Here is a 24559-nt window from a genome sequence, read left to right on the forward strand (position 1 = left end):
ATTCGGAAGCGCCCTTGCCTTTTGCTCCTTTTTCCCACGTCGCTGCTTCGGCCGCTTCGGCCGCTGCTGCCTTGTCCGATTCCTTGCTAGCTGCTGCTTCGGCCTTCTTGGCCGCACCGCCTTTCAGCTTGCCTCCGCCTCCTCCTGAAGAGATTGCAACGGTGATGGCATGTCGCTGGTCATTGATGCGTCCATGGAATCGCAATGGCAGGACCCCGAACCGCACCACTCACCTTTGGGTGGCATGATGCGCGAGATTTGAGCGTGAGATGGACCCTGAGCGTGCGTTGCTGGGCTGATCGATGGCTTGCGCGAGATGTGTGGCTGAGAGGTCGGCGGTGATGCGAATGCTCGATTGTGATTCTTGATTCTTGACTGAGATGGAGCACAATCAAATCAACGAAGCTTCGGACGAAGCGTCGAGCCTCGAGCTTTGCTGGGGGTGGCGCGGTAATCAGATTTCCAACGAATCCCGCACGTGATGGTCTCTTTAGCAACGCGGTCGATCGCCCGCGCGCCGTCTCGAGTCTCGAGTATCCATGCGACGTGCGTGCATGCATGTCATGCACCGCCTGCGTGATGATTGAGCGCAAAGAAAGCGAGCGCGTCCGTCGCAAAGGGCGGCTGGCGTGTGTTGTTTGCACCTCTCAACTTCCACAACCCTCAATCACCCGGTCAATCACGATCCATCATCAACAAGGCTGTCGGCGCGAACTTTCCTGGCAATAGACTTTCTCGGAACGATTTCAGCTTGATAGGCGCAGAGGCTGTCCACGGGGTCAGCCTATCGAGGCCTGCCGCAGAGCACTGTGTAGGGAAGCAACGCTACACATATAGGCACTGCACTTCGTCACTGGCTCTGCGGCCCTAGTTCCCTCTTCACCCCCTCTCTAGCCCAGTCCTTGGTCCTGCCAAAACAATGATGCCTGTTGCGGGCGGTAGCGCCACAAGCGCAGCGGTCAACGGCCCTACTAAGCAGTATGGAATCACCCCGCCAGTCTCCTCTGCTGGACCGACACCAAAAGAGGTCGAGATGACGAGGCTGTTGATCGAGGAAATGCATAAGCAGGGATGTTACGAGAGCAAAGAGGAAGGCAAGCTCAGGCAAGTGCTTCAGGATACGGGTGTTTGGTGATGCTCTGCTACATCGCTGACGACAGGCACGCACCTCCAACTGTGCGATCCGTCGCCAGGGAAGTCGTTCTTGGCAAGATTTCAGGCATGGTGAAGGACTTCGTGTACCGTGCAAGCATTGCTCGGGGTTTTAGCGAGAGCGCCGCTCAGGCTGCTGGTGGCAAGGTGTTCGCTTTCGGCTCTTATCGGTGCGTAAAGGAAAGAACATTGCGGGTTGCGATCCTCCGCAAACACTCGGCAAGGTCCCTTACTCCGCCGCCTTGTCCCATGCCAATATCAGTCTCGGTGTGCACGGCCCAGGAGCAGATGTGGACACTCTTTGCGTCGTGCCAAAGCACGTACAAAGAGAAGATTTCTTTGGCGTCTTTGAGCAAATGCTGCGAGCTAGAGAAGAGGTGACGGAGGTGTCGCCTGTGCCCGAAGCCTTTGTCCCTATCATCGGCTGCAAGTTTTCCGGCATCTCCATCGACTTTTTGTTTGGTCGCCTTGCGCTTCCCAAGATTGAGGACAGCTTGTCTTTGCAGGACGATAATCTTCTCAGAAATCTAGACGAGCGCGATGTCCGCAGTTTGGGTGGTGAGTTCACTTACACCCCACAAGCGTCTCTTTCGCTTTGCGAGCTCACGACTGCCGTACCCAATGTTGGATGCTGCAGGCTCACGAGTCACGGATGAAATCCTGCGGCTCGTTCCCAATGTCCAAGTGTTCCGCGATGCGTTGCGCTGCATCAAGTTGTGGGCACAACGTAAGTCTTCAGCTAGTCTGATATCGTCTCAAGGCTCGAATAGGTCTGAATACCGCCCGCCAAACACCGCAGGTCGAGCCATCTATTCCAACGTCATGGGCTTTCCGGGTGGTGTAGCATGGGCAATGCTCGTCGCGCGCGTATGTCAGCTCTACCCCAATGCCGCCGCAAGCCTCATTGTCAGTCGCTTCTACATGCTCATGGCTCAGTGGAAGTGGCCGCAGCCCGTGGTCCTCAAAGACATTGAGGATGGGCCTTTGCAAGTGCGCGTGTGGAATCCCAAAGTGCGTGCAAGTGCCCGAGAGAAAGTGACGCGGCAGTCGAGCTCACATCCGTGCCTCTGCCTCGGAAGCTATATCCGTCAGACCGACTGCATCGCATGCCTATCATCACCCCTGCTTATCCCTCCATGTGCGCGACCCACAACATCAGCATTTCCACTCAGAAAATCATCACAGCCGAGTTCAAGCGCGGGGCGGAAGTGGCGCAGCGGATCATGGAGCAGCAGAGTACGTGGACCGAGCTTTTTGCGCATCACGACTACTTTTCGCAGTACCGGAATTATCTGCAAGTGATCGCCTCTAGCGGCTCAGCTGATCTGCAACTCAAGTGGGCAGGTACCGTGGAAAGCAGGATCAGAGGCTTGGTGATGAAGCTTGAGCAGGTCACGATGCTTCAGCTTGCACATCCTTTCGTCAAGGGCTTCAACCAAGTATCGCAGTGTCTCAACGATGACGAGGTGCGACTTGTTGCCACTGGAGATATTCCGAAAGAGGTTGCGGAGCGAACGAAAAAAGAAGAGCTTCCTGCCGGAGGTGACAGGGAGGCTCTGCAGAAGAAGGACGAGGAGGCCAAGAAGGCGGAAGCTGAAGGTCAGGGCAGGACAATTTGGACCACAACATTCTACATCGGTCTTCAGGTCAACAAAGGTGTGTCTCCCTGCGTTACATTGCTCCTCGCATTTTGACTCATCTGGCCGATCTCGACTTGTCACAGCACCGCCCACCGGTGGGGTCAAGCAAAGACTAGATATTTCATGGCCCACAACGGAATTCACATCGAAAGTCAAACAGTGGGAGCAGTACGACGAGTCTTGTATGGGGATCAGTGTTCGGCATATCAAGAGGTGCGTGGGCCCTCGCTGCACCTCTCACACAGATTTGGTAGTTGCTGATCGCTGTCATGTCGTTCTCTCCAAGCTCCGAGTTGCCCGCATCGGTCTTTGGCGCACAGGGAAAACCTGTAGCCAAAGCGTCCAAGAGCAAAGGGAACAAGGTGCGTCTTGAAAAGCTCAGCGCGACTTTTGCCCGGCCAGCTGCACTCACTTGTCGTTCTTCTCTTCTCGGCGCGCCCTGACTCGTGCGTTGCACTCAACGTTGACTTTTTGTCGGTCGTCACAGAACAAGACTCGCGCGAGGGAAGGCTCTGCCGAGGCGCCAAACGCAGACGCCCCAACCAAGAAGCGACGGTCGGTCAAGGGCAGAAGTCCATGATGGCAACACGTACGTGTTGTTACCGCGCATCCAGCTGAGCATCACATTTGGTCCCTGCTTTCCCACAGTGCGACCGAGGAAGGTTCCTTGAACAGTTCCATAGATGCACAGCAGACCTCTGCGACCGACGTTCCCGCTGCAGAACTTCAAGCCCTCAACAAGGCTCTAAACGCTGGCGCTTGAGCTGCGACGCTCTTGTGAGGACGTCGCGCTGCTTCCGACGTCAAGAAGAAACGGCGTTCGCCCTCGCAATCGTATTGACAAGCGGTGAGCGACGAGTCTCGTGTCCGTGAGCATTGGATCGTTGCCTCGTTTCGGTCTCGCTCCTTCATCCTCGCCAGTCGCGCGCGTTTGTTTGGTCATGGGGGAAGCGGGCAATGCCGCCTTGGGCGACGACGCCCTCAGCCCGACCCTCATCCGCGGTCCATTTATTTTCTCGTGCGCCCTGGCCAGGTTCTCTGTTCCACATCCGCAAGTGTAGCCCCTTTCATCCTTTGTCGCCATCTCCAAATGCAAATGTCATCCATTCTCCTGTGATCCTGGCCTGTGTGGCACTTTCCACGTTCGCAGACGCAGCCCCCAGCGCCCACAAGCGCCCAGCTTGTGACGGGAATGCTTCAACAGATCCGCGCAAGCCGCTCACGAGTGGAGCAACCACATGGAACCTCGGGTGCTTGTTTGAGCTCCCGTCGCAAGCAAGCCGCGCGGGAGTCCCGACTGTAGCGTCGCTTTGCGCTCCAGCCGCCAGAAGCGTGTTCTCACGGCAGCAGCACTTCTTGATGGCCCGCCTTGCGTCTCCGCACCGGTCCTGTCGCGGCTGCACTTCTCACTCACAATTCTCCACACTTCTGACTCAGATTAGGGCGAACGGCAGAACACCGGCGGGATCCAGCATGGTGACGTTTGGTCACGCGATCGCCTTGTGTTGCGCGGCTATACCTTTTTACACAGGTGTGGCTGACCCGTCCGTCGGTCAGCACGCACAGAAAAGAGGGGTGCACGCAACGCACCCCGCGTTCATCGGATCCAACGCCTCTCCCTACAAGGGAAGCCCGGCGGGCAAAGCGTGGATGATGCATGCATGTGCTGTCGCTTGATTGAGCGCGCATGGACCTCGCATGAGAGCGCAACGCGAGCATCGATCGATTCGGAAGGGGGCGAAGACACGCAACTGGTCTGCCGCTTTGAGCTCCTTGCTTCTGAGCTTTGTTTCTCTTCTTGCAGATCGCCGTGCCGCATCTCAGATGCCCTCCATTTCACGCGCACCAAGTCACGAGTCAGCTCTTCAGTCGCCTCCTGGCGGGAAGGGCAACCATGGGGTTCGTGGTAACCGAAACAAAAGGCGGGTCTGCGTGCTGTACTTGGCACACGAGACGATGCTCCTGTGCTCGTTAGCTTTTGCTGTCTGTCTCTTGGTCCCTCAACCAGCAAGGCAGAGTTGTGATCGCAGTGTCACTCGCTCGATCGGACCTCCCCGAGGCAAGCCTTTGTGTACATACAGTACTGTACCCTAGCTGTAGCTGCTGCACGCTCCTTGCCTAGCTGCTGCGTGGCTGCCGACGCGAACGCTCAAAGCGGGGTCTCGTGAGAGTGGCTTGCAAGTCGCCGAGCGTGATGACGCGTTGGGTCAACAACGGAAAGATGCCTCCGCTCCAGATTCGGTGCTGTGAGCCGACCAATTTGATCGGCTCGTGGATCTGGGCTGTAGCGGCCCTCACGACGGCTTGCCCATTTCATTCAACTTCAGTCCGGGAATGTGCAGAGAAGTCTCGCTGCCGTGCAACAGAGCGTGCACAGCCCGCCGCTCAGCACAGCATGCCTGCCCATGCTGTGCGCTGAGGATCACCCTTCCCTCAGCACAGTGTAAGACGTGCTTCAAACGAGGATGCGTGTACGCAAAGCATTATATGTGTACAGTGTGAGTATGATCGCGCTGCAAGCTTTGGACCGCGGCGTCCAGAATTCGAGGTGCCTGAGACCACGCAAGGTAGCTGCGCATCTCGTCATCAGGCTAAGAATGGTTGCACACGACAGGGAACCGCAGCTTCATCAGCCCACGATGAGACCGCCCACACTCGATTTGATCCCGTCCCCCTGACCGCGGGGTTGCTCGCATGCTTATTATATACACACACACGCAACGTCGATGTCTAGGTTTCGCTCGGTACCGCAAACGGAAGTGAGGTGCGTCGCGCAAGCATGCTGCATGCTGGAGCATCGCAGCAGTGTACTACACCACGCAGAGCAAACGACGCGAGATTCACATGCAAGAAGTGCTTGCTTTTGGGAGCGTGCTTTGAGACTGCTGCGTGTGATATGTGTCGATTCCATTCAAGGTTTCATTTCATCTCAATTTGACGCCCTGACCCAGTGTGGACTCCTCTGCGCCCTGTTCGAAAACTCACCATGCATGATGTGAAGCGTGAAGTTGGGATCGAGGATCAGGGCGAGGCGGTCATGGGCACCGATTTCGGCACAGTCAGCTAGGAGAGCTCCACACATGCAGCACAATCGGTGCATTGACTACAAGTGCATGGAGCCAGCAGCAGGGTGATTGAAGGCTGCCCTATGAAGGGTTTCAGTTTCGTTCCAGAACCGCGTGATGTGATTCAAATTTCGAATGTCTATACATATACAGGCGCTCATGCTGGATGTCTCGCCGTGCTGAAAAGTGCTGCTGCACGGCTGCTGCATGCATGCATGTATGCAGATTCAGTTTTGGTGTCCACAGCGCGCTGACGGGCTCATATATGGCCCCCCGCATGACTGCATGCAAGCTGATGCGTGTGTGCGTGCACCCTAAGAGACAGGAGCATCACACATCTGCAGGACGCGCAGCCGGCGCACACCAGCAGCAGCACCGCGCCAGGCAAGCATTGCGAATCATCAATAAGGCGCAAGCATCACACGCAGATATTTGAACTCGGGCCGGCGTGTAGCGAGGCGCGCCATTGACTCTTCACGATTGTCGAAATTGTGATTGCGAACCGTGATTTGAATTCGCGATTCATCGCAGCCGAACGAGCCAGACAGGCACCCCCACTTGGCACTGCGCGGAGGCAAAAGTACATGCAGAGAAGCGCACAGTCTGAGTGTGAGTATCGCTGCTGGTGAGAATAGTCACGGGTTGTGAGTGCACACGCTGCTTGCCGCTGATCTTCATTCACGTTGGCATTCACCCCTGATCCATTGAACGCCTCGTTAGCATCAAACCATCACCCCACTGTTCACCGTTTGCGCCGCATCACCCCTCCAGATCTCGAGCAGGACATTCTCGCCATTACCATTCACTGATCGCTCTCGTCTCCTCTTCGATCGCGCTTCACTGTCGTACGTTGGGAGCACGCACTCTGTCGAGTCGTTCAAGGCAGTGCGTTCAGCGCATCCGTGCTGCGCTTCGCTATACTCCACTGCAGTCGGAGCGCTGCGCCTCTCGAGACAATTCAGCAGACGTTCCAACGCCTTCGCTGGTAGCTTTGCACCTTGCTCTCAAGATGAGCTCTTCCCCTCCACCAGCTCGAGGCCGAGCCCCACTCAGTCCTCAGGTCGCTGCTGCTCATAGCCATGCACACGCTCAGGCAGTCGCACTCGCCTCTGCTGCCCACGCCGCTGCTCATGCCCAGCAATTGTCGACCTCGCCAAGATCTGCTCATGGGGATGGCGCAGACGGAGATGACGATAATGAGGGCGAGGAGGTGTTCAGCAACCCTGACACAGCTGAGCTCGAAGCGCTGTCGGATGGCACGGGCGCCACGTCGCCTGGGCCAAACAGTCCCGGACCTAGTAGCCCGCTTCAGCGACCTGCATTGCCTCACGGCACTGGACCTCATGGCACGCTCAAGGAGCTGCCAGTGCTCAGCACGTCTGGAGTGCCTGTACCATTCGGGGTTGGATCAGCGGTCGCACAGCCATCGCTCGAGACCTCTCGGACTACGCGAGCTCCGACAAACAATCGCCAACCCATTCGGGCACCGCTCCTCCGCGGCAACAGCACTGGTAATGTGATCGGAGCTCCGGCCTCACCAGTGTCTGCCATCTCCACCTCTTCGAGTGCGGCTGGTCTCAGCCTAGGAACTTTACCATCTGCTCATGGTCTACCCGCTGATCCTCGCGAGGCGACCACCTTGTCTACGCTTTTCACGCATCCACCCGCGCAATCGCCAGCCGAAGAGATCAGCCAGCCAGTGTTTGCGTTGCGTAGCATGCCCACGACCCGACCCACCTCTCCGTCGAAAAGTCCAGCTCGACTTGGCATGGGCTCTGCAACGCTTCAAGGCTCAGACCCTCAGCGCATCGCTTCTGGTAGACATGCTCATGCCCAAGAAGAAAGCATCTTTGAGAGAGATATCGAACACCGCGATGCAAACCACTCCTTTACCAAGGCAGAGGCCATCGAGGTGGCTATCCCTCCTGTGCTCGATGACGCTGTGGAAGCCATTCGCGAAGGTGATGTGAGTATCATCGAAGATGCTCGAAAAGCGCGGCTCTTGGCTCACAATCTCATTCCCGTTACGACGTAGAGTATCGAAATCGTGGCGCCGCAGTCCGCACCCGCACCTACTGCGCTTTCAACACAGGCTCTCTCAGCGCATACTCAGTCACCTCTTGGGGGTGCCTCCGCCGGAAACGACGTTGGACCTCCTGGAACTTTGGCCGCACAGCTCGCGGAGCGATTTGGTCTGGACGGCATGAGCCATCCGGCAAGTAGTGCTGGTGCACCCAGTGCCAACGCATCTCCAGTAATTTCTCGTCGCCATAGAAGACCGCTCTCGGATGCCAGTAGCTCTTCAAGTGCTGGCCCCTTCAGCAATGCGGCAAGTGCTGGAATGCAGCAAGTTTTGGAGAGCGGCACAACCTCTCCGCTACCCCCCCTGGGCTCCACTCTGTTTGGCACGTCGCAGGTCCGCTCGACTTCCAGAGGTAATGCATTGCCGTCTCCTCCCGCTGCAGCATCCAGCCTGTCTGTGGCCGGCGCCGGTGGAGCTTCGCCTCTTCCCGGCGTGTCCATGCCCGACCCGTTCCGCACCTCTTCGCCAGCCTCGACGCTTGCCCCGCTTCCAAATCTGCCGGCGCCGTCCGCCAGCGAAGTGCTTCCAACCAGCAGTCTCAGCATGGATGGCGCGGTGATTGCCAGCTCAGACGTTGCGACTGCAGATGGAAGCCTTGGAGCGTTCGCCAATGCTCTCGGCAAGTCTACATCCGCCTCGCCCTACGTACGAGGCGTCAGCGCTTCGCCGCGCTTTGGTTCGCCTGCCATGGAGCGCAGCAAGTCGATCAGCGGTGCTCCTGGAATGCCTGGCGCTTTGCCAGACGTCAGCACACCACCAGTGCCATCATCGACTACCAAGCGCCTGAGTTTCTTTTCGTATTCTGATATTCTTAACCATACCCCCGGGCAATTGCTCGATTTCAATGGAGCCGTCAAAGCGTCCGCCGAGACGGATGCTGATGCGCACGCAATCGGACTGGGCCTTGGAAGCGGTCAAGGACTCGATTTGCACTCGCCTCGCATCGGTGCCAGCGGCTCGGCGACGCCCGCTCACCCTCGTCTCAGCTCCGACTTTAGCGTCTTGTCCAGACGCACTGACGCGATGAATCTGTCGGCCGACATTTCTCGCAAGCAGTGAGGGCTGGACTCACAGTCGCTAAAGTCACAGTCACCGTCTGTACATAGCACTCGCCGTCACGACTTTCTCGACTTTTCTACAAAATTAGCGAATCCTTTGGCAAGGTAGACTTTCGCCCGTCAGCGCGTCCGTTGATTCCTCTAGTCTCGAAGACCTGCCATAGAAGCGCGCGCTGCGTGTGGTTCGACCATGGCATCTCCGCACGTGCGCCTTTTTCCCCATCATCCGCCTATCGTCTTTCAAGCAGCGACTTGGTCCTTGTCCACTGCGATCCGACGCGCTGATGCCCTCAAGCCTCTCCCTTTCCGCCAAGTAATGCCGCCGCTACGGACACTGTATCGCACCTTATCACAACTCACGATTCCTAAGCTCCAAGCGCCTCGAAATTTGGGGACTTGAAACGGTGATCCTTGTGAGGACATGCCGTTCTAGACTCCGAGTTGAGTGGCCGAGATGTCACCAAGTGTCAGTCAAGAAAATTCCAAGGAAATGAAATGCGTCATTGATCATATGTGCTAGGTGGACTGGCACGTCGTGGGTGCCAATAGTCCGAACAGCGGGCGCGTCGATGCGCAACCGAGTCTGACTTTAGTGGGCAAGGAGAGCAGAACATGAATGGGTCTTGCGTGGGGGGGGGGGGAAGTCATCAGCTGTTTAAAACCGCCTAATTTTGTCTCTGGGGCTTCCCGGCTCGACAGAGGCTTGAGAAAGCGGTAGGTACGTGCTTAAGGGCGCACCGGCGATGCTGGGCTATCGAGCTGCAGGCGCGTCAATCCGTTGGCAATTGTCGGCACAACACATCGCTCAGCACTCCGGGATGGAAGCGGGCATGCGCGACGCATTTCCTCATCACTACAGGAAGGCCTCCAAAGCATCGCGTCACGCAATCCGAGCCACGGAATATGGCGTGGCATGCTGTCCACTCATCAACTATGCTTGGCGAATGGATCGTTACAGACCAGCATCGGTTCAGTCGCAGCAATTCTTCCTTCTCACAATGTGTCGACGACATATCGACAATTTAGAATTGTATGTCCTCACTCACAACCTACCAACATTCCAGAAGCAGGCATGTTGACGTCGCTGTACCGGCCTACGAAGTAAGTCGGAATAGAGGCAGTTACTTGGTGGCTTTTACCTGCTGGTTACGCAGGGGCCCTGGACAGGTTTCGACCCCAGCAAGATGCAAAACAAAGCAAAAAACCTACGGCATCTAGGATTCTCGCGTGGTCCCCCACCGCAATACTGACTAGACCCTACAGGGTTTCCGCTTCTGGGATCAGACGGGACCAGGCACTTTTCCTGTGGTGTGGCCGTAGATACCAAGGAAAAGATGTGAGATGTATATGATGTGCATGTGCGTTCAAGATGTACCTTCACAGGTTTAGGCACACAATTGTGAGTCTTGTGCAGCTTGCTTGCGCCAAGACTGGGCGCACAAGTTTGCCTGCAGACCCTACGGTCCTCACACCCACCATCCTGTGCAGCTTGCATTGCTCCCCGCACCAAGCAGACGTCCCGTGCGGCTCGCTTCGCTCGCTGCACTTGACTTAGGAGATCGAACGGGATCCTGTACGGTGCCCGTGGTATGGCCGTAGATATTTAAGCCTCAAGGTCACAAGTATATATACTCGCTTTGTGCCATGTTACCAGTCGCACATCTTGTGGCAATGCAAACGTGAGGTGCAGAGCTTCTTTGAGGTCACCCGTGCCAGTGTGTTGGCTGCCTCTTAACAGGCTTTGTTCTTGCCAGTGCTGAAATGTGATGAGTGTAAGCGCTGCCGCGGTCTCTGCATGGCTACCCTTACTGGGCATTAGAGGATGGGGTGCCTCTACACAGGTGGAGTCACTGCGCTCCAAAGCACAAAGCAGCAGGGCATCAGCTGGGTTTGATGGGCATCATATTACTTGACCATCATGGCCGTTGCATGCTTGACCGTTGATCAGGCTATTGATCAAAACCAGAGGTGGCCTCCCTAAGATGAGGGAAAGGTTCGAATAACATGCAAAGGGGAAGGAGGCCAGAAAAGCCTTCAATGTGCCTCACAGAATGCCCAAGAGAACTTTGTTAGTTGTACAGCAGAGTGCTGAGGAGACAGCATGTTGATCACAATGACTCTGGTGCTTTGACATTGTGTGTGAGTCCTTGGGCTGCAGTCAGAGATGTCTGAGAGACACTCCTGTGCATGGAATGCACAATGGAGTGGTGTGGGAGGCAGTGTAGAATGGGAGAGAGGCACTGTAAATGTCTGAGACATTGGAGGGGCACATATCTTGTGCCAAGGTCTATCTGCGGGTCATTCTGTGGCAGCTGTGAGGCATCAGCAATGTCTGTGAGATATTTTTAAATGTCTGCAATTCACTGATTATAGAAGTACAACCCTCTAAAAAGCCAGCAAGCCTCGCTATCCAAGCAGAAACAAGCCAAACCTGCCCATCACCTTCATCAAATGCTCTGCAAACGTCTCAAATGATCTGACATCAAGAGATCCAAGTTCTGGTCAGGCACCGACGTTCAGCCTTTGGTAAACACGCTATAGACAATCTGGATGCAGTATCTTCTGGGACAGCATATGTACACCTTGGGGATGGGGCCGAAGGCAAGGACATTGTGCTCCTCTGTGGGTGTCATGACTCTCGATGAACACAGGCTGCCCCCTTTTTGCACATTGTGGAGCGCTCAAATCTAAGGACACTGTCAAGAGCATGCTCAAACATGTCACAAATGCCAGCAATACCATGCCATAGGACTCCATGCAGCCTTTAGCACACCTCATCAGAGACGGCGTGTAACGACGTGTCCTCCGAGTGAAGATGTACGCTGGCGCAAGTAAGGTCCTTGTGCAATTGAGCAGAGGGCTAGCTGTTGTTAGGCAGCAGAACTCAACAGCGGTAGGCTGTGGGGAATGAAGGAGGTGAGTGGGAGACAGCTGGGTGATCAGGCCAGTGTTGGGCGGCGGTCAGATGTGGAGGTCAGTCGAGGAAGTGGGCAGGAAGATTGGGTGAGGGAAAGTTGTATTGCAAAGTGGGAGAGGCCTTGGGGGGCCTCTATATATACCTTACAGGTCTGTCTGAGAGACAGAGTGTGCTGTGTAACAGAATGTGTGAGAAGTAGAGTGAAATGTCTCTGAGGCAGAGTGAAATGTCTCTGAGATGGAGAAGAATGTCTGAGAGACATTCTTATGCGCAAGGTGCATATGAATGTCTGAGAGACATTCTGACTGCATGAACTATGTGTGAGAGACATTCTTGAATGTGTGAGAGACATTGTAGAATGTCTGAGAGGCAGAGTGGAATGTCTGAGAGACAAAGTGGTGCTCGGCGCGCAGTGGGGGATGCGCATGAGTCAGAGTGTGGCGCGCGCGGAGCATAAGGCATGGATTTAGGTACAGGACAGCGTCGCTTCTTTACACGGCGCCTCTGAGTTTGATTTGGTAGTAAGCTCCAAAGAAGAATTGTCATCACCTGTGGGAACCATGGGTACGTGTTAGTGGCTACTCACAACTCCTCGTTGGCGTGGCTGAATTTGCGCTCACTGCTTCATCAAGAGTGATGACAATGTGGCTGCAGGGCCTGGAGGTTCTCTTTTAGAACAGCATTGGGGGTCTTAGTATTGGCGCCATGAGAAATTGCAAGGACTGTTGAGGGAGGTGGTGCAAAGGCTATGAACCTCTTTGCCAAGCTAGAGCTTCACAATCTGAAGGGCAGGACTTTGGACAAGAAGCCTCTACAAAGGACAAGTTTTGTCCTTGATGCACAAGATCTCCTGAATTGCCCACTTGTCAACTTGTCTGTTCTGGTCAACTTCAAAGCATCTTTCTCCCATCCTGTGGCACCAAGCAAATCCTTCCCCCTAGCACTAAACACCTCACCCTAGGGTATCACAAGCTTCATATTGCCAAAGATGCTCTCCTCAAAAAGCGTTGCATCAGCTGACAGGAATAGACAGTATCTCAATCTCTGAGGTTGCCCAACTGAGCGCATTCATTTGCAGCAATTGTGCCTCTGAGCTTGTTTTGCACAGATTCCAGAGCCAAGCCAGTCATGACCACTATCAACTTTGCCAACAATGCCCAGTTGCTAGCTCAGCAAGAAAAGGAGCTGCAAGGGCAGTGGCTGGTCAAGCAGCTAGTTCCGAGAACCAAAGCTACGCATGCAAGGGCCCTACAATCCTTGAAGGAGTACCTCAAAGCGGTTTCCATCAAGGATGTGGAGCAGTACCTCCATCCACGCTCTACGACCGGCGGGAAAGCTACGCCAGTCTCTCTTGCTACCTTCAAATCACTTGCCCACTGATACGCGTCCCGTGCAATCGGGATTCTGGGCCTCAACGGCGCTCCGGACGCTGCTTTGGTGTCAATTTCAACGGTGCGAGTCAGCACTGTCACCTCCTTGGTTGCGTTGCTGCACTCCGCCTTGGAACGTTTGACAGGTACAACCAGTCTGTCGACTGCGGAGGTTGGCCAGCTCAGCACCTATATCCGCACGGATCTCGCCGAGGAGCTCCACCTCCGAACAGACTCAAGAACCAAACCGGTCGCAACCACCATCGACTTGCGTGCGGTTCTTCTGGCTGCTTACAACTGCGCGTGCGGATGGCCAATGGTTTGCCACCGGTACGCCTTTACTGGTGTGCTGAAGGTCATGACGTACTCGGCGTCGAGGCCTGGCAAGCTGCTGCTTTCGCAGCACAACGACAAAGGCATGAGGTGGCGCAACGTCAATCTCATCCAGAGAGTTGTGGAGCAAGATGGCACAAAAGTTGTCAAACTCCTTGCCAAGCTGGAATTTTGCAATTTGAAGGGCAAGACCTTGGACAAGAGCCTTTACAAAGGCCAGGTCTTTGTCCTGGACACACAAGACCTCTTGATGTGTCCAATTGTCAACTTGCTTGTCCTGGCCCATCTTCAGGGCGTCCTTCTCCCCTCCTGCGGTGTCGAGCAGATCCTTGCCCCCCGCACCAATCACCTCGTCCTTGGCGATCACAAGGTCCCCTTTGCCAAAGACGCTCTTGCCCTAAAGGTGTTCCGGGTGCCTGAGTGGCGTTGCGACGCGGACGGAACGAAGCCAGCCGGTCACTTCTGCGACTTCTCCTACGGCTCCCTCGCGAATTGTCTCGCGTCAGTTGGTCAATTGGCTGGGATTGTCGACCACTTGACAACCTACGCCTTTTGTTGCCTAGCTGCCAATGCCCTCAACATGCCAGACGTCACGGTGGAAGATTGCAACTCTGTCATGGGCCACGCTGCTGCCGGTGTTGCCTACAGGTGCTATCTGTCCATGACGTCCTGTCTGGACATACAAGGTCTGGTTGTGTACGGTCAAGAGCGCAGAGAGGCCCTGCAGCTGCCACTTGTCAGTACGCACCGCTTGCCCTGTGCAGTGTTCGCGGCCGGCAGGCGCGCCGTGCTCGAATCCGAAGAGGTCCAAAAGCTCCGGGCAGACATCGAGAAGGCTCAACAGACCGCCAGAAACGAGCTTGGCGAAATGAGCTTCAGGCAAGCGCAGCGAGCCGGGCTGCCGCAGTGGAAAGAGATCAAGGCTGCCCACAGTGCTTTGAATTCCACCGTGCACAAGCGTCTTAAGCAGATGTGGCACAAGGAGATCCAGGCTTTGATCAAGAAGCAGGATCTTGCAGCGCTCAGTGGCGAAGCACTAGAAAATCTGGACGCGACATTTGCCCTGACGGCGGATGCGCAGCTGCTGGAAAGGGTGGATGGCGTGGATGTCTTGTCTTCTTTGGGTGACATGCCCCTCGACGATCCGCTGCTCATTGCGGGGAGAGACGGCGGTGCGGCCGACGACGAGAATGACGAAATCGACGTCGACCTTTACTGCGACAACGACAACGGTGACGGTGACGACAACGACAACAACAACAACGACGGTGACGAGCTCTCTACTCCTCCGCCGCCATGCTTGCCTCGCACGCGCTACGCCGCCACGCTTAAGGGCTTCGACAACCTGGTGTCGGTGTTGAAGGCCGCCAACGGCGTTCCCTCCGACAAGCTGGCCAACGCCGTTCTCTCAATGACGATGCCTTGTATGCTCGAGGGCGAGGTCGTTGATGAGGCGCCGCCGCCAGCGCAGCCACCTGCGCTTGTCAAGATGCAGACTTTGCAGGTTTGCCCCTTTTCTTTGCTGTCCTTCAGCCACAAGAAGATCTGCAAAAAATTTTCCAGGCGAGACGTAGCCTCTCTTGCGTGGCACCTGGCCAAGAGTCATGGCACCGCGCCCAAAAGCGGCCAATGCCGCATCTGCAAAGCACCGGTCACCTTGACAACAGACCTGACTGCTCATCTTGAGTCAGCGCATGACCTCCTGCTTGCTTCTCCAGGCTTGGTCCAGGCTCACAAGGAAAAGGCACCCAAACTGGTCCAGATGCTCCCTGACTGGACCCACTCGTGCGAGCTTTGCAAAGAGCGATTCATTGGTGCAGCAGCGTGGGCAAACCATTGGACACAGCACAAGGCTGAATTCCTGGCCGGTGTGCCCATTCCGCTACCAGGTGCATCAAGTCATGTGCCAAAAGCCGGCATGTGCCCCTTTTGCGTTGCCGGCCGACCAGCCTCTGAGCTAAAGACCTTTGCAAAAATTCCCAACCTCGTTGAGCACTGCCAGACCGTCCACATGGCCAAGTACATGGACTCTGGGGAGAAGGCTGGCGGTGAAGGGTGTAGTGGGCAGAACGCTGCACAGCCCCAGCAGAAGAAGCAGCGCTGCCCCTTCCCTACCTGTCGCAAGCAGGTAGGGAGCTACCTCGACCTCGTCAACCACGTGATCGACTTGCACAATGGCCCTCTTGTCGGAGCAAAAGACAAGTTGGCGTTGCGATGGGACGGCAGGGTTGAGATGCTAAAGTTTGTATTAAGTGCAAGGAAGCGCCCAACAAAGGCCAAAGAGGGCTTGACTCCGAAGCAAGCCAAGAAGGTCGCTTTGACTGAGGGGAAGACGACTGCGCTTGCAGACAAGACCAACAAAGCTGGTCCATCACGCTGCTAAGGGAAGGTATTTGCCCTTCCTCACCAGCCGTTCCCCTCCTCCCCTATCGCGTCCCGCTTATGCAGCGGTTGTGGCAGCTTCGAACGTGGCAATCCATGCGGATATGTAAAGAGCAATACACTGGCGCAGCAACCTGAACAGACCATCTGGACCAACACATGGCCAAGTTTCTGACCAGTAGGCTCGTTTTGGTGCCAGCACTTCATAAAATCCTGCTGTGTATACTCCCTTTGCATCTCCAGGGTATCGTGTAGCAGCGCATCCTTTGTATGAAGATGTATGCTGCTGCCACAAGTAAGCGCGCATTACTGTTGGGTAGCAGACCGGTGGCTGTGAGGTCCTAAGACGATGCTGTTGTGGCCTGTGAAGAAAGGCAATTCAGAATTATGTGGTTGACAGCTGCCTAGGACACTGCGCTGCAGCACCGAACTACTCCGCTCAATCTGGTCTCCAGAACTAAAAGACTGCACGCTAAGTGCGTTGACAAGTTCAAAGAGTTCTTGAGTGATGACTTGGCAACTGCCAATGCAGAGCTACACTTCGAGAAACGCGACTCCGACCCTCCTGCCCCACCCATCGTCCTCAGCCGCTTCAAGACGTATGCTCACTGGTACGCAAGCCGAGCTGTTGGCGTTCCCGGTCCTCTTGGTACAGCGCAAGGCTCAGCACCGGACGCACTCCCACCTGTTGCTGTCAGCACCGTCTCGCACCACCTCTGTGCCACGGTTGCTGCACTTAGGCGTCTGACTCGCATCATCAGCCTCGATGCGGCCCAAGTGACTCAGCTCACGCTGCACATCACCACCAACCTCACCAATGAGCTTCACCTGTCCACTGCCACCTGCAGCAAACCTGTGGCAACTTCTGCAGACCTGCGCGCTGTGCTCTTTGCAGCATACAGCTGAGCGTACAACTGGTCATTGCTTGTACAGCAATATGCCTTCACAGGCATGCTCAAGCTCTTCACGTACCCTGCGTCTTGACCTGGCAAGTTGCTCACAAGTCAGCACAAGTGCAAGGGCTTGCGCTGGAGGGACATTGAGCTTGTGCGACAGATCTCTACCAATTTGAGCAGGAACAAGCAGCTTGACCTAGTGGCCAATGTCAAATCCCACCACCTCAAAGGCAAGAGGATGAACAATGGCAAACACAAGGGCAACATCTTTGTGTGGAACACCAGAGAACCGCTCATGTGCCCGGTCCTCAACCTCTTGGCGCTGGCCTCTCTGCAGGATGCCTTTGCGCCTGGTGTCAAGCTCGCCTCTGTTCTGCCAGCAAGCCTCGACTCGCTTGAAGTTGGTCAGCGCAGCATTCTTTGGTGCCCTCGAAAGAGGGACGAAAAGGTCTTTCCCATGGAAGAATGGCGCACTTCGAGTCGGATGACCAAAGAGAATTCTGGTTCTGGATCCAGTACTGCTCATCAAGTTGACCACCTCTGCGACATGACCTTGGGAAGCTTTGCCTACCACCTTGCTGCCTCAGGATGCCAGTGTGGGATTGTTGAGCACCTCATCCCATATGCCTTTTGTTGTCTGGCTGCCAATGCGCTCAACTGCCCTGACATCACCTTGGAGGACAGGCAAAGCATTATGGGCCACAATGCATGCAGCGCTGCCTTCTGGGCATACCACGCAATGACAGCATGGGTGGATGTGCAAGGCCTTGTTGCAAATGGTAGCAAGAATTGCGCTTGCATTGAGCTCCCATTGCTCAAGGATTACCATCTTCCCAGTGCCGTCTTGGTCCGCGGTTGGCAATTGATGTTGGACTCTGCAGAAGTCAAGCAGTCAAGGAAGGCTCTTGATGCAGCTAGCCTGCCCATCTGGACGATTCAATCCGTCAGGGCACCATGCTTGGCTACAAGCTTGCAGCGGCGGTCAAGGTGGCGCAGAATGAGCTATACCACTTGATCAATGCGCGCCTCATGCACCAGTGGCGGCAAGAGGTTGCAGAAGAGATTGAGAAGCAGAACTTTGCTGCATTTTTGGTCAACATCCTCGAGAGCCCCAGCGCAGAGGCCTTCAGCAACACTGCTGATGCGCGCCTCCTTGCTTCTCCCTTGGCTGATGGAGTCAAGGTATTGACGTCGCTTGGTGAGCGCTCATTGGCTGACCCCTTTGCACTGCAGTAGAGCGTCAAGGAAGAGTCCGAGATCCAGTTGGACCTTGCCTTGGACATTGCATCCGTGGTCACACAAGGCCCGTAGGCGCAGACGCGCTTCGCTTCTACTCATGCTACTCATGCCTGGATGCTCACCTCCCCCAAAGGCGACAGCAATGTGAAGGAGCCTCACGAAGTCCTGGAATCGCTCAAAGCGATGCTTCCAGATGACATGCTGCACTGCGTGCCAACGGCCGGCCAAGCAACAACACCTGTCCATCCCAGTGCAGTACCAGCACTCAAAGCCATAGAAGCGCTCACCTCATGCCCACTCACGTACCGCAAAGCGAGCAAGTGGATGACCTGCTCAGAGGTCTCTTGTAACGACGCGTCTTCCGAGTGAAGACGTACGCCGGCGCAAGTAAGGTCCTTGTGCAATTGAGCAGAGGGCTAGCTGTTGTTAGGCGGCGGAACTCAATGGCAGCAGGCTGTGGAGAAGGAGGAAATGAATGGAAGACAGCTGGGTGATCAGGCCAGTGTTGAGGTCAGGTGAGGAGGTCAGTCGAGGAAGGAAGATTGGGTGAGGAAAGGATGTATTGCAAAGTGGGAGAGGCCTTGGGGGGGCCTCTATATATACCTTACAGGTCTGTCTGAGAGACAGAGTGTGTTCTGTAACAGAATGTGTGAGAAGCAGAGTGAAATGTCTGAGAGACAGAGTGAAAGGTGAAGAAGAATGTCTGAGAGACATTCGTCTGTCTGAGAGACAGAGTGTGTTCTGTAACAGAATGTGTGAGAAGCAGAGTGAAATGTCTGAGAGACAGAGTGAAATGTGAAGAAGAATGTCTGAGAGACATTCTTATGCATGACGCGCATATGAATGTCTGAGAGACATTCTGACTGCATAAAGTATGTGTGAGAGACATTCTTGGATGTGTGAGAGAATGTCTGAGAGGCAGAGTGAAAGGAGGATGAGGCAGAGTCACTGCATTGGCACAGCGTCTCTGAGTCAGAGTCAAAGCTTGGCGCGTGTGAGTCATTGTGGCTGCATGAACAGTGAGGGAGAGTCATTGCTATGCATAAGGTGTGTGTGAGGCGCAGCAAAAGTATGAGGGAGAGACAGAAGGGTCTCTGTCTGAGAGTAAGAGTGATGCTTGGCGCGCAGTAGTGGATGTTTGGGAGTCATTTGAGTGCTTGGCGCGCAGTGGCAAATGTCTAAGAGGCATTTGAAGACGTGCGCACATAAGGCACTGATCTGGAGGCAGAGCGGGGTCACTTCTTTACAAGTGCCAATTCAGCTGAGCTGAATAGCGCTGGAAAATTTCCTGCTAGAAGCGGCTCATTGGCACAGCATTCTGGAGGGAATCTCAGGCTGCACAGACAAGCTATTCGGCCACCAAATGATGCCTTGCGTTTTGCATTGCAGTAGTTGGCAGTGCCAGAACCTCAAGATCTAGGACTAGTGCAGGGATGATTGTCCAGGCAATTCCTCATCTACAAAGTAGACTGAACACTGCACGGCGCTCAGCTTTTTACGTAGATGGCAAAGAGCGCAGATATCAAACTACAATTCTCACCTCTCTCACTTCTTTTGATGGCACCAAGGAAAGCAAGTTTGGGAAAGGGAACCGGAGTGCAGCAAGCAGTGTTCCTTGGTCTTGCACACAAGACGTTGGTCTTTCCAATATTGCATCTTGCAGGACGCCAATAAGGGACCGCAATCCAAGCCTGATCAGGTGTCGTGGCACGGAGTCCCCCACCGCCCATCCCCTCACAAAGGTGATACAACGAACGCTTCTGCGACCACTTCTTCTTTCCAACGTCTTTGGCAGGCTAAGATTCCTCATCTAGAGTCTGTCAAATTTACACAAGAGAAAAAGAAAGTATGCAAAAAGGGAGGCATGGTAGTCCTTGTATCTTTGTCAACTTCTTGGGGTACAGGCGAAGCTTGTACGTCATGAGACCTCCTGGTCTTGCGAAATTCCGGCTGCACAGCCCCGAGATATCGACGACACACGTCCTACTTTCCCTCCACATGAGCCCAAATAGCGACGCTGCAGTCATGAACCAGGCTCAAAGCTTTCGCTCTCTGAGTATACACGGGCGAGCTCTTTGACGATCCTCGAAATTCGAAGGTGGAGGACCGTTCGGCGTTTCATCCGCACACCGTGGAACTTTTACGGTCGCAAGCACTTCTCGAGATTTTGTGTGATTTTGCGTCTTCGATGAGCAGATTCGAGATGCCCTGCTCGGAAGCACGAAAATTTCGCGTTCGCCGTTGCTTCACTATCGCTGTCTTGTATTCCCACCCTATGTTGTTGACATTTAAACCCAGCAGGATATGTCTAAGGTGAGTGGGATCATCATACAACGTCAACAATCTTCGGCGAGAAAGTGCTATGTCTTCGTCTAGCGAAATCGCTTGTATATCGATTGGCGTATGAGCATCGCGGTTGGGTGGGCGATTACTGTCGCTTCCTCTCCGAGGCCGCGTGGGTGAGCGCATTCCAAATGCACTTGTAGCCGCAGACCGCCTCGACGCGCGCATCAGGTTGCGTTTCGAGCACGAATGGCATTGTGCTCTTCAAGAGCAGAGAGGAATGCGGACACAAGCGTGCTCGCCGACTCCATGATTTGACGCTGGTAGCAGTGCGCGCTGGTGAGCCTCATCACCTAGACGTTCGGCAAATGAGAATATCTGCGCGACTGCTCAAGATGCTCACGACGTGGCTCGATGCATCTTCAATAGCTCGTTTCCGAATCGCTGCTCCACTCGTTGCCCATGTCTTCGTCTTGCAGCAACAGAGCAGCGAGGTCAGGAGCGATATCTGCGCGAAGCAAAGGCTGTGCTCCCATCTCGGACACGTCCTGCGACCGCTGGCCCTCGACGGTCCATTCCTCCACGCAAGTCTTTGCACCCCACGCAGCGTCCACTTCCTCGCAGGCTCTCGCCAGCTGTGCCCCGATGGTCGCAAAGGAAGAGTCTCGCTCGACGCCTGGCGGCAATCTTGTCGATCTACCAAAGTGCCAGTGGACTCCTGCTTCCGCCCTTGCGAACAACCACGAAGCAATGAGGCTGGTGTTCATGTCTTCGTGCTGCTTGGGCATGTCGACAGTGACCAGCGTTATCGTGAGGGCTCGCGCATCATCGACAAGATGAGCGGGTCGAAAGAGGTGCCTGAGCATGGGTTCCACGCGTGATCGGTGTCCGACGTAGCGCTCCAAGTTGTGGCTGATGACCAGCAGCCGGCGCAATGACGCGGAAGCCATCAGAGGTTGGAGGAAATCTGGCATTCGTGCGCGGTAGCCTGGGCCAGGCGGGATGCTGAGACACAGCTGTTCGAGTTTGGGCAAGAGTGCGATGTTGTGAAGCGCTTCTTGCGAGAGGTGCAGCCGAGGTCCGTGAAGCTGCAGGTGCGTCAATGCAGGCCAATGAGATGCTTGCTTGTGATCGCTCGTCGTGGACCGCGGGCAGAATAGAGTTCCCAGAGGATCTCTTCCAAAGGTGCTGCCTTCGCACACCAGCTCCTGAAGTCGCGCGCGGACCGAATCGAAACGCGAGTCATCTTTGTGGGTTTTGTTCGCGGGGCAGAGGAGACGCGGAGGAAAGGCGATGGCCAAGCTCTCCAGCTGCAGCAGCATTGGCAAAGCGACCAAGAGTGCGAAAGCGCTGTCCCGTGATAATGCGGATGCCACATCACCAGCATCGTAGAGGTGCGTCCTGGCTCTGGCACGCAATCCTCGTACCAGCAGCCTTTTCGTGCTGATTCGAGCCTGTTGCTTGGTGTGTGGATGACGAGAGATGCATCGCGCAAAGGCTCTGACTTGATTAGCCCCTCCTAGCACCGGACAGTGCAGAAGCGCTCTCACGACGAGGGTCAGCGCCGCTCGCTCCACCAGCGATAGACTCCAGAGATTGGCAGTGACGTTGGCGTGCCTGCTGCGTTGAAGCGCGTCGATGTATAGCCCATAGATGTGCGATCTGAGCTCGGTTGGCAAGATTGCGGGCGTCACCCGTCTCTCAGGTGCGTTACGCGTCGGCAAGGGCGGAAGTTCGCTTGAGCCACCAATGACCTGAGAGTCGATCATCAGCAATGCGTCGGCTCCACGCACACGAAGCCGAAGCGGGCGCCACTCACCTCATAGCACGTCGTCGTCGTCGTCGTCTTGACAATGCGACGTGGAGCGTGGAGGGTCTGCTGGCCCTGTCGATTAGAGATGTGAGCGCTAGGTGGAGTGTGGCTGAACCACATCACGTCCGCGCGTGTGCCTGTGCCCGAGGCTACACTGCCATGGCGAGGTCGTGAGTGGAAGTGGAGAGAGCTTGCAGGAAACAAAAGTGGGTGGACGCGCGTTGGTTGCGCGCGCGCACACGTTCAACATTCACGCGACTTGCGCGCGCGCGCGCGCACACGCAAATGCACACCTCGAGCAGCACCACTACAGCAGTAACGATGTCATTGTCCAGACGATAGCAGCGCGAGACGGGTGAAGGGATACAGTATGGACAGGAATGGCGTTGCGTCGCGCCACACGCAATGACGTCAAGTCAGGGGCGGGCGCAGGAGAGAGAGAGAGAGAGCAGCCGGGAATTAAGGACTGGTGCAGTCCGGAATGGTGAGGCCATCCAACAGCTTCTTGTTCTTGTCGAACAGTCCCCAGTAAGCCTCTACGCCGCCGTACAGAGCGTCCTTCCAAGGCTCAGCAAGACCCTCGAACCACATGTATCCATCAAATGTGGCGTCCGAATTGGTCAGGTTGGTGTTGGCCTGACAGACGTACGTGTCGAGCAGGATCTGAACGTTGGGCACGCCAGCCACAGCCACCCCACCGGCTCCTTCCGTCATGAACCTCGTCTCATTCGCACCGCTGGGCCAGCCAACTTCGGCAACGTACAGTTTGGGATTGTTGGGCGCTTGCTTGGCAGTTGCGGGCTCGTTATTGGCCGTGTAGTCCCACACCCAGCCTCCGGATTGTTCGACGGGCACACCTCCGAACCATGGGTGGTTGTTGGCTTGGATAAAGTCGGAGCCTGCAGCAAGCGTCTCTGTGATCTTGCTGCCCGCATCACCGGTGCCGACGGGTACAGTCTTGGACAGATTCATGCCCGCTAGCGCCGTCCGCATGTCGGCCATGTGCTGGATCAGAGAAGCTTCGGATCCGCCATTCAGCAGGTACTCGTTGCCGACCGCGACGCCTTCGATGTGATCCACGCCCCACTTTCGGATGGCGTCTTGCACATTCTTGACTTGTCGCTGATAAGTGCTGCCATCCGGGTCATCGGCAGGCTGAGGCAGCCAAGCGGTCAGCCAGACCGTCATGTCGACCTTGGTGACGTTGATGGCGTGCAGCACGTATTCCGCAATGTTGCAGTCGCTGCCATATAATCTCAAGCGTTTGGTCAGCTGAGAAAAGATTTGAATGTCTTCGATGACCGAGTCGAGCGTGTCGCCGCACGCGGGATATTGAGAGTCGAGCGGCTGAGGGGGATGAGCACGTTAGCATGCGTGGACTAGTGCTGCACCTCGTGAACTCACGGTGTAGCACATGCCCCAAAACGACTGGTGGAATCGCGGATCCTTGGTAAACTTGCTGGGGTCGTTTTTGTCGCCATTGACGACACCGGCGAGACCGCCGTTGCCGCCCGACTTTGAGTTGTTGCGGCTGACGACGACACCGGCAATGACGGCAATGACGGCAATGAGGAGGATCACTCCTCCGCCAATCCACCACCACTTGCGATTGCTCTTGGCAGCAGCGCTGGACTTTTCGCCGTAAGCGTAGCCGCCGCCGCCGGCCCCAGCTCCAGCGCCATAGTCTCCTTGCCTGTTCATCCAGCGGTCTCGCTGACTAGAGTGTGAGCGCGGCAGAGCCGACTCGTCGTAATCGCCCGCGTCCGCATTGGTCCACAAAGCTTGAGAGCTTGCATTGTCGAGTCTTCCAAACGACGGCGTGCCGGGCGCACCGCCAGCGGCAAAGGCCGCGCTCGCTCCTCCCGCAGGCATATTGTTGTGGTCGAAGCTGCTTCTTCTGCTCTGATTGCCGAGCGCGCTGCGAGGGTTGTCGAGGTCGAAGGAGCCCGTTTGACGAGAGGCGACAGAAGCGTATGGATCCTGGTACGAGTGTCGAGGTGACTGGGATGGAGGGTAGACGGAGTGTCCGAGCGCACTGGAGAATCTGTGAGGAGGTGGTAGTCCTGCAAGTCGAGTGTGGTAGAATGAGTGTGTGTGCGCGCGTGTGCGCGTGCGTGCGTGCGTGCGTGCGAGCGAGTGTGATGGTGATGGAGGAGGAGACAAACGTAGAGCAAAGCGCGGTCAGCACAGCATGCCCTACGAGTATACGGTCAGGAGAAGCGTGCACAAGTGGGACCGCACGGCGTACAACACGGAGCGGGTGTAACAGCGATTGGGGAGGGCAGGGGGGGGGGGGGGGGGGGGGGGGGGGGTAGCACGGCACGGCAC

At 55.8% G+C, this 24559-nt stretch overlaps 7 protein-coding genes across 7 annotated transcripts; 5 read left to right on the forward strand and 2 right to left on the reverse strand.

The window, feature by feature from the left end:
• The first annotated feature begins 837 nt into the window (after window positions 1-837).
• Window positions 838-3457, forward strand: IE81DRAFT_172250 (Poly(A) polymerase). Its single transcript, XM_025510633.1, has 7 exons — window positions 838-1104; window positions 1194-1322; window positions 1415-1710; window positions 1790-1879; window positions 1952-2163; window positions 2232-2808; window positions 2876-3457. Exons 1-7 carry the CDS (start codon window positions 920-922, stop codon window positions 3163-3165), a joined length of 1779 nt encoding a protein of 592 aa, XP_025368736.1. The 5' UTR covers window positions 838-919; the 3' UTR covers window positions 3166-3457.
• Window positions 3458-4798, forward strand: IE81DRAFT_172251 (hypothetical protein). The gene has a single exon (XM_025510634.1). The coding sequence runs from the start codon at window positions 3750-3752 to the stop codon at window positions 4467-4469; it is 720 nt and encodes a 239-aa protein (XP_025368737.1). The 5' UTR covers window positions 3458-3749; the 3' UTR covers window positions 4470-4798.
• On the forward strand, window positions 4319-5006 carry IE81DRAFT_172321 (hypothetical protein). The gene has a single exon (XM_025510635.1). The coding sequence runs from the start codon at window positions 4491-4493 to the stop codon at window positions 4884-4886; it is 396 nt and encodes a 131-aa protein (XP_025368738.1). The 5' UTR covers window positions 4319-4490; the 3' UTR covers window positions 4887-5006.
• Window positions 5007-6635: 1629 nt separating this feature from the next.
• On the forward strand, window positions 6636-9094 carry IE81DRAFT_172338 (hypothetical protein). The gene is made up of 2 exons (XM_025510636.1): window positions 6636-7823; window positions 7893-9094. The coding sequence occupies exons 1-2, from the start codon at window positions 6867-6869 to the stop codon at window positions 8997-8999; spliced, it is 2064 nt and encodes a 687-aa protein (XP_025368739.1). The 5' UTR covers window positions 6636-6866; the 3' UTR covers window positions 9000-9094.
• A 3949-nt stretch (window positions 9095-13043) lies between these two features.
• On the forward strand, window positions 13044-18504 carry IE81DRAFT_330854 (hypothetical protein; the record flags this gene model as incomplete). The annotated part of the gene is made up of 9 exons (XM_025515211.1): window positions 13044-13216; window positions 13442-15984; window positions 16244-16295; window positions 16424-16476; window positions 16533-16882; window positions 16934-16968; window positions 17005-17743; window positions 17845-18094; window positions 18269-18504. 9 exons carry the CDS (start codon window positions 13044-13046, stop codon window positions 18502-18504), a joined length of 4431 nt encoding a protein of 1476 aa, XP_025368740.1.
• Window positions 18505-20840: 2336 nt separating this feature from the next.
• IE81DRAFT_348262 (hypothetical protein) lies at window positions 20841-22351 on the reverse strand (the record flags this gene model as incomplete). The annotated part of the gene is made up of 2 exons (XM_025516239.1): window positions 20841-22172; window positions 22238-22351. 2 exons carry the CDS (start codon window positions 22349-22351, stop codon window positions 20841-20843), a joined length of 1446 nt encoding a protein of 481 aa, XP_025368741.1.
• A 339-nt stretch (window positions 22352-22690) lies between these two features.
• On the reverse strand, window positions 22691-23932 carry IE81DRAFT_291639 (glycoside hydrolase; the record flags this gene model as incomplete). The annotated part of the gene is made up of 2 exons (XM_025511914.1): window positions 22691-23578; window positions 23636-23932. The coding sequence occupies 2 exons, from the start codon at window positions 23930-23932 to the stop codon at window positions 22691-22693; spliced, it is 1185 nt and encodes a 394-aa protein (XP_025368742.1).
• Between the last annotated feature and the right edge of the window lie 627 nt (window positions 23933-24559).

The sequence above is a fragment of the Ceraceosorus guamensis genome (assembly GCF_003144195.1).
Source record: "Ceraceosorus guamensis strain MCA 4658 unplaced genomic scaffold IE81scaffold_41, whole genome shotgun sequence".
NCBI lineage: Eukaryota > Fungi > Basidiomycota > Exobasidiomycetes > Ceraceosorales > Ceraceosoraceae > Ceraceosorus > Ceraceosorus guamensis.

Excerpts from the sequence above, each read along its gene's own strand:
- IE81DRAFT_172250 (XM_025510633.1), top strand. The coding sequence starts at position 920 with ATGATGCCTGTTGCGGGCGGTAGCGCCACAAGCGCAGCGGTCAACGGC. Across the intron at positions 1,323-1,414 it reads TTCGCTTTCGGCTCTTATCG|TCTCGGTGTGCACGGCCCAG; the intron begins GTGCGTAAAGGA and ends TGCCAATATCAG. Across the intron at positions 2,164-2,231 it reads TGCGCGTGTGGAATCCCAAA|CTATATCCGTCAGACCGACT; the intron begins GTGCGTGCAAGT and ends CTGCCTCGGAAG.
- IE81DRAFT_172251 (XM_025510634.1), top strand. The coding sequence starts at position 3,750 with ATGCCGCCTTGGGCGACGACGCCCTCAGCCCGACCCTCATCCGCGGTC.
- IE81DRAFT_172321 (XM_025510635.1), top strand. The coding sequence starts at position 4,491 with ATGAGAGCGCAACGCGAGCATCGATCGATTCGGAAGGGGGCGAAGACA.
- IE81DRAFT_172338 (XM_025510636.1), top strand. The coding sequence starts at position 6,867 with ATGAGCTCTTCCCCTCCACCAGCTCGAGGCCGAGCCCCACTCAGTCCT. Across the intron at positions 7,824-7,892 it reads AAGCCATTCGCGAAGGTGAT|AGTATCGAAATCGTGGCGCC; the intron begins GTGAGTATCATC and ends GTTACGACGTAG.